Below are 8,223 nucleotides of genomic sequence, written 5' to 3' on the forward strand. Positions count from 1 at the left end.
AAGAGGAAGATCCTCAACGAGATGGACTGACACAGTGGCTGCAACAATAGGTTCAAGCATAACGATTGTGAGGATGGCTCAGGACCCAGCAGTGTTTCATTCTGTTGTACGTAGGGGAGCTATGAGTCAGAACTGACTCGATGGGATCCAGCAACAACGTGCTAAAATGAAGTAAGCAGAGCTCTGATATTTTAGCATTTTTCTACTGCCTGTAAACCTACTGCTGAATCATATATTGTCAATACCTGGAAATAAATTTATTTCACTTTTTCAAATAGAAAACTTTATTCTGTATCATAACTATTTTGTTGTATGAAAGGAGAAGAAATATTTCAAAATATTTGCTATCAGTGGCTTCTAATGGGATAGAGTTGTCTATCTCATTAGTTTTCTCAAGTGTTAACTTGTACTGCATTGATGACCAGGTGCTGAATGATACACTGGCAATCTGTAGTTAAATGTGAATTTCTGTGACAAAATACAGCTATCAACTTAGAAATACGTTCAGTTTTATAAGTTTGTTTTATAGTTGGTTGTTGGAAATTCAAACCCATCTTTTCACAGAAACCATGTAATATACTTACATCGTATTGAGATTTTCAGATCTGTCTATAAAGTCTTTCTAACCAACAATGAAACAGGCTCAGTGTTAGCTGCTTATGACATATGGATGAATAAGACATCAAACCTGTGCCATATAGCTCACAATACAGTCAGAAGGATGAACAAATAAAACAAATAATTACAACACTAAACTTGAAGGGTTATGATACAGGTGTTCAAGACAGTGTAGTTCTACCAAGAAAGGAGTGATAAACTATGAATTAAGAAGTTGAGGAGAAATAAGTTGAGGAAAGCACTAAAAAACTTTAAAGGACCAATTAAACAGCCCTTTAAATGGAGTTTAAGCACGAGCATAAGTATGCCAGCTGAAGGGCGTTCCTTGAAGAGCAGGGTGGGTAGAACAAGCATAAGAAAACAAAGCTAGAAAATTGGGCAGGTTACAAATCAGGAGGCCCTACATGGTACGCCAAGAAATTAGACCAACTATTGGGCAGAGCACCCCAAGAAGTGTGCCTAAAAAAATGATCCCTTCAGCCTTTAAGGTGGTGAAGGAAGCAACTGTTGGGTCATAGGGTAGGTGTTTGTTAGATTTTAAAACAAACTGGCAGTTTTCGAACATGGTTGTATATTTTCACTCCAACCAGCGCTGTACGAAAGTTATGGTTACTTCAGTGATAGCTGTTGCTAATCTTTTAAATTGCAGCCATTTTAGTGGGTGTATAGTAATATCTCATTGTGGTTTCCCTGACGACTAGTGATGTTGACTGTCTTTTCATATGCTTAGTGACCATTTTTATATCTTGCTTCATGAAGTGATGACTGTTCAAGATTCTTGCCCAGTTTTAATTAATTTTTGCCTTTTTAAAAAATTATTGAGTTGAGAAGTTCTTCATATAATCTGATACAAGTCCTTTGGCAAACACATGTACTGTAAACATTTTCTCCCAGTCTGTTACTTTCCTATTCATTTTCTTAATGTTCTCTTTTGATAAGCATTTGTTGTTAATTTCTATGAAGTCCAATTTACCAATATTTTTGTTTTATGGATAGTGCTTTCTGTGAAGATATGCCATTGTTTTCTTCTAGAAGCATTATAGTTCTAGCTTACGTTTAGTCTATGATGCATCTTGAGTTGATATTTGTGTATAATGTGAGGTGGGGTCAAGGTTCATTTTTCTCTATATGGATATTAAATTATTCCAGCATCATTTGTTGAGAAGGCTTTCCGTTCCTAACTGAATCACTTTGATGATGTAAAAAAATCAATTGACTGTATAGTGTCTATTTCTGGACTCTACTTCATCGATCTATTTATACATCCTTATGCCAGTATCATACTGTCTTGTTATCACAGTTCTAAAGTAAGTCTTAAAGCCAGGCAGTGTAAGCCTTCTTTCTTCTCCTTTTTCATGATTGTTTTCAGCTATTTTAGGTCCTTTGCATTTCCATATACATTTTAGAATCAGTATATTGACACTCAACAAGTTCAAACAGTTTGATGGGATTTTAATTAGATTTTATTTGATTGAATCAACAGATCACTGTTTCATGAAGTGTGGGCCCTGGATCAGCAGCATCCACATTACCCAGGAACTTGTTATAAATGCAAATATTCAGATCTTACCCCATACCTAGTGGATCAGAAACTCTAGGGAAGAAGCCCAGCAATCTGTGTTTCAAGAAGCCCTCCAAATGATTCTGATGCATGATAAAGTATAAGAATCACTGCTGTGAATCACTTTGGAGAGAATGAACATCTTAGCAATACTGAATATTCTACTCCATGAAGAGAGACTTCTCCCAATTTATTTAGATTTTCTTTCTTTTCTCTCACCAATATTTTGTAGTTTTAAGTGATCTTGTATTTATTTTGCTTAACTTATCCCTACATATTCTATATTTTCTGATGCTATTGTAAATGGCATTTTTTTTAAAAACTTCATTTTCCAATTGTTCACTGACAAATAGAAATATAATTCATTTTGTATACTGAACCCACAGCATGTGACCTTGTTATGTTCTCTTACGAGTTTTAATAGGTTTTATTTTGTAGATTCCTTCCTTAGGATTTTCTACAGGTTCATATCATTTGCAAATATAGTTTCACTTCTTCCTTTCCAATCTGTATGCCCTTTATTATATTTTTTTTCCCTTGACTTATTGCATTAGTTAAGACGTCCAAGACAATGACTATTGAATAAAAATGGTAAAAGCAGCCATCCCAGCCTTATTCCTGGTCTTAGTGGCAAAGCGTTCTTTTTTTATGTTCCTCTGTACACTCCCGAATAAATACACACACACCCCTACCTCTCTCTCCTTATGACCCTTTCTAGGAATTTGTTATCAAATTACCTTTAACATTTAATATTTTCCCAGAAACTTTCCCTACCACATATCTCATCTGAAATCTGCCTTTGCCTGATGGATAGTGAATCTCCACTGTGCTCACTTTCCAACCCACCACAGACAGTCAGTTCAGCTTCTCCTAGCTTTCCCCAGCCACTTCCAAAATATTCTTCCATTTTGCAGGCACAGGGGAGTGGAGGATTTTTGCAATTCAAGTATATCTGTCTCTACCTGTTCTTCATTATTATCTTTACCAATGTCCAGATCACTCTCTCACACTGACTGAAGAGATTAGAACCTGGCTTACAGTGTTCTCTCCCCATTGCCTTCTTAAATCTTAGCTGCTCAGTTCTTTGCCTTCATCCACACTAGTCTCTCTACCTAAAATGAACAACCACTTCCATAGCCAAACACTGGTTCTTATAATTACCAAACACCATTCTACAACTAAAACTTTAAACTCTTCAATTTCAGATTCTAGATACTTTATTTTCTTTAAAAAACAAAGCAAAAACAAAATAATAAAACTTTTTAAATGTAAAATAAAATATATATACCAAAAAACCCCACAAGAATTAAATATACAGCTTAATGAATTATTGCAAGACAAATTCCACCCAGATCAAGAAATAGAACTTTGCCAGCTACTTTAGAATCGTGTGCCCCATTCCAATTACAACCTCCTTTCTCCCCACAAAAGTAACCCTGAATCTAACTTTTACAGCAATAATTTTTCTCACATTTTAAAATCATTTTATCACCTAAATGTACATTATGGTCTAGACCTGCTTATTTTGTAAAATTTAACATCTCTTTTAAACTATAGGGTCCTCCTCTATCTCTTTTATTTCCTTACAAATTTATTTGTTGGAAAACTCAGCCCATTTGACCTGTAGAGTTTGCCATATAGTCTGCATTTTGCTGATCGCATGCTCTTGGTACAAAACAGACAAACAAAAAACTATGTGACTAATGGTACATTAGAGAAGAGGCAACATGAGAGGGCTCCTTTATGGATAATCAAGAATGACAAGAAAGAGTGGCATGGATGGGATGACCTGGTCACTGCTCTGACTGGAGCTTGTTTGAGGTGCTGGATTACTTCAAATTTGCAGGGGTGGTGCATGAGGCCTCATTATTGCAGTTGCTTCCCTAGTCATCTAATCATTTTGACTATCAATGTTTCTATATAAAGAAGCTTTCAAAGTTATGAGGATAGAAGAAACATCTTTCCCTCTGAGAACAGTAACTTCTACTATGGCCAAAAGAAGGGAAAGCAGAAGGCTCTTGGATCCATCCTTTCACTCTAGATCCTTGGGGACACTTCTGAATTTTGGATCACACTGTCAATTTTTAAAAATTTTATTCCACGGTTTATTGACGTTGGAAAGAAGGGCCTGAGAAGAGTAGGACAGGGCCAATGGGAGAAACAACATACTAAGCTAGAAATGGGTCTAGACAGGTGCTAACTCAGACCCTGGCCAGACAAACACTGATGGGGTCAGCATGGAGCAAGTAAAGCTAGGTATGCCAATTATGTGCTGTCATGAGTCCAACCCTGGAGCACCCCATCTCTCAACAAGTGTGGCTAAGCCCAGGGGCCCACTCAAGTCATCAGGGTGCGCAACAGTGAGGAAGTAGAAGAGAGAAAAGAGAAAGGAAGTCCTAAATAGTAGTGGAAAGGGAATGTCTCTAAATAGAAAGTATACTAATGAATCAAAGACTCACTTTACAAAATAATTTTACAACTCTTCATGCTATTGCTTTAAAATGATTATGAAACAAGCGTGTTCTTTAAACATATATACAACGGCATTTCTATCTTTTTTTCTGCTAGCCACCAAAACATAAGCTTTTAAAGTTTTAAATAAAAATTCAGTTCAGCTATTACTGAGGATTACACATTACTTCTTAATTTTATATTTTAAAGCTTCTTAGAATGCTTGATAGAGTTAAATATATAAAATGAAGGGCAAAATAAATAGGACTTGATTTGGTTAGCACCAAGAAATTCAGTATTTCTCATACTTTTCCACCGAAGAATCTGTATCAGCACAGAGAGCCCCCAGGGGACTGGGGAAACATCCTGATACAGGCTGCTACAAGCCCTAACTTTTAAAGAGTCTTATTATTATTTTGTTTTAAATTTTTATTATTATAATTTATATCAATTTTATATTGTATCCTATAATATGTACATTTATTTTACCATGAAAATGTTTAAAATTATTTACTATGGAGTATCTTATCTTTGGAAAGATGCATCATATTTATTCCGAGGCTTCATGTATCCCAGGGAGTGGTGGTGGTGCTGGTAGGTGCTGTCGAGTCAGTTTTCAACTCATAGTGACCCCATGTGACAGAGCAGAAATGTCCCAAAGGGTTTCCTAGGCTGTAATCTTTATGTAAGCAGATCACCAGGTCTTTCTCCCAGGGACCTGTTAGGTGGGTTTGAACTACTCACCTGTTAGCAGCGGAGTGCTTAACCACTGTACCACCAGGGCTCCCAGGAGTACAAACCCCCAATTGAGAAGCACAGCATTATAAACACATGCTGTTTGAATATTCTCCTTGTATATTCTTACCTCCATAGTGGGTGGAATCTTTCTCATTCTTCTAATCCAAGCTAGAAAGAAAAATAATATTTAAATGTAAATTTTCCGTAGTATATACATTCATAAAATACAGATTTATTGAGCACCTACTATATATTGCTCCAGGTATTACAGATACAGCAGTGAATCAAACAGATGAAGTCCCTCCTCTCCTGTAGCATATACACTAGTGAAAGGGCCACAGAAAATAAACAAACATATCATGTCTGGTGATTTGTGCCATAAAAATACAACATTGTAGACAGAATAAAGATGGGGCAATTTCATGTCTTTATAATCATACCTCATGTAATTGTACCAATTCCCAGAGTAATATTTTATTTATTGTGGTGAAAATATACACAACAAACCTTCACCAATTCAACAATTTCCACATGTACAAATTCAGCGACACTGATTACACTCTTTATGTCATACAACTTTTGTCGCTATCCTTTTCCAAATTATTCTACCAGTATAACATAAACTCAATGTCCTCTAAGCAAAAACTCTCCCCTTCTTTCCTACTCCTGGTAAATATTAATAATCTTTGGTTTCTATGTTGTTGTTGTTGTTAGGTGGCGTCGAGTCACTTCCAACTCATAATGAGCCTATGCACAACAAAACAAAACACTGCCCGGTCCTGCTCCATCCTCACAATTGTTATGCTTATCGCAGCCACTGTGTCAATCCATCTCATTGACGGTCTTCCTCTTTTTCGCTGACCCTCTACTTTACCAAGCATGATGTCCTTCTCCAGGGACTGGACCCTCTTGATAACACCTCCAAAGTATTAAGACGAAGTCTCACCATCCTTGATTCTAAGGAGCATTTTAGCTGTACTTCTTCCAAGATAGATTTGTTCATTCTGGTAGTCCATCGTATATTCAATATTCTTCTCCAACACCATAATTCAAAAATATCAATTCTTCTTTGGTCTTCCTTATTCAATGTCCAGCTTTCACGTGCATATGAGGCGACTGAAAACATCATGGCTCGCGTAAGGCGCACCTTAGTCCTTAAAGTGACATCTTTGCTTTGGTTTCTATATGTTTGCTTATTTGATGTAAGTGAGATCATACAGTATTTGTCATTTTGTGACTGACTTATTATTAGACTTATTTTGCTCAGCATAATGTGTTCTAAGTTCATCATGATTCAGGGCTTAATTTTTCTTTATGACTGAGTAATACTCTATTATATGCATATACCAAATTTTGCTTATTCATTCGTTGATGGACATTTAGGATGTTCCCACTTCTTGGCTATTATGAAAAGTGCTGCAATGAACATCAGTGCATAGGTTCTGGTCTGCATTCCTGCTTCTGGGTATATACCTAGGATTGGGATTGCTGGGTCACATGGTAGTTCTATGTTCAACTTTTTGAGGAATTACCAAACTGTTCTCTACAATGGTTGTACCATTTTGCATTTCCACCAGTAATGGATAAGGGTTTCAGTTTCTCCACAACCTCACCAACACCTGTTGTTTTCCTTTTTTTAAAAAAAATCATTGCCATTCTCATGGGGGTGAAGTGATATCTCACTGTGGTTTTGATCTGCATTTCCCCAATGGCTATAAGGAAACCCTGGTGGTGAAGTGGTTAAGAGTTTGGCTGCTAACCAAAAGGTCAGCAGTTTGAATCCACCAGGTGCTCCTTGGAAACCTCATGGGGCAGTTCTACTCTGTCCTATGGAATGGCTATGAGTCGCAATCTACTTGACAGCAACGGGTTTGGTTTGTTTTATTTAATGGCTATAAGGAGCCCTAGTGGTGCCAGTGATTAAGCATTCGGCTGCTAACCAAAAAGGTCAGCAGTCTGAATCCACCAGCCGCTCCTTGGAAACTCCATGGGGCAGTTCTACTCTGTCCTATAGGGTCGCTATGAGTTGGAATTGACTTGAGATCCAAGGGTTTGGTTTGGTTTTTTAATGGCTAATGACACTGAACATCTTTCAAATTCAACTGAGTGTAAGTATGGCATAGAGGCTAAATCACAATACAGTAAACTTCACGGCAATATCAAAATTATATTGCCCTGGAATTTTTACTTAGTTATGATTTAATAAAGAAAAAGACTTAGAAAAAATTTTCATTTACAGAGAGTTCTCTACCGATCTGGTCAAGCAAGCAAACCACCCCCCCCGCTCCCTCCTTCCCCCGTGCCCCACACCGTGGCTGGTAAGCATCATCAGGTCTTAGTTTCAATACTTGGGAGATGAGCTGCTGCAGAGGTATAGAGAGCTCACACTTGTTAGGTGCCTACTGGGCACTAGGCATGGTGCTAGATGCTTTATACTGAGGGAAGGGGAGTGAGGCAGATGCCTGCAAGAAGTGTGTCAGAATCACATAAAAGACAGTACAGTATAGAGCTTAGCAGAGTAGGTTCTAGAGTCAGATTTTCTGAATTCAAATCCCAACTTCATCAATTACTAGTTGTCTCACCTGGGGCAAGTTATTTAAATTTCTAAGCATCATATTTCTCATCAGTAAAATATAATTTAAAATAGTATCTACCTTTTAGGGTTGTTGTAAAAGTTGTATGCGAAATATATAATACTTAGCTCAGAACCAGGCATACAGTAAACATGTAAATATAAATTACTGCTATTATTATCACTAATTTTCAGTATACTTTCTTTTTTTATAACAGATTCAAAAAAGCAAAACTCAGTATCTTCTAGGTCTATAATGATATATAGAAGACTGTGAGAAAAC

The 8,223-nt window shown here is 36.9% G+C and overlaps 1 protein-coding gene across 1 annotated transcript in view; it reads right to left on the reverse strand.

Annotated features, from left to right (window-relative positions):
* Nucleotides 1-3,247: 3,247 nt before the first annotated feature.
* The window catches only part of NDUFAF2 (NADH:ubiquinone oxidoreductase complex assembly factor 2), a 165,133-nt gene continuing 160,157 nt past the window's right edge, over nt 3,248-8,223 (reverse strand). The window contains exons 3-4 of the mRNA XM_023729453.1: nt 5,496-5,536; nt 3,248-3,403 (exon numbers count right to left, since the gene is read on the reverse strand). Coding sequence (XP_023585221.1) covers nt 3,248-3,403; nt 5,496-5,536 — 197 coding nt within the window. The remainder of the gene's footprint in view (nt 3,404-5,495; nt 5,537-8,223) is intronic.

Source organism: Trichechus manatus, unplaced genomic scaffold, assembly GCF_000243295.1.
Source record: "Trichechus manatus latirostris isolate Lorelei unplaced genomic scaffold, TriManLat1.0 scaffold00029, whole genome shotgun sequence".
NCBI lineage: Eukaryota > Metazoa > Chordata > Mammalia > Sirenia > Trichechidae > Trichechus > Trichechus manatus.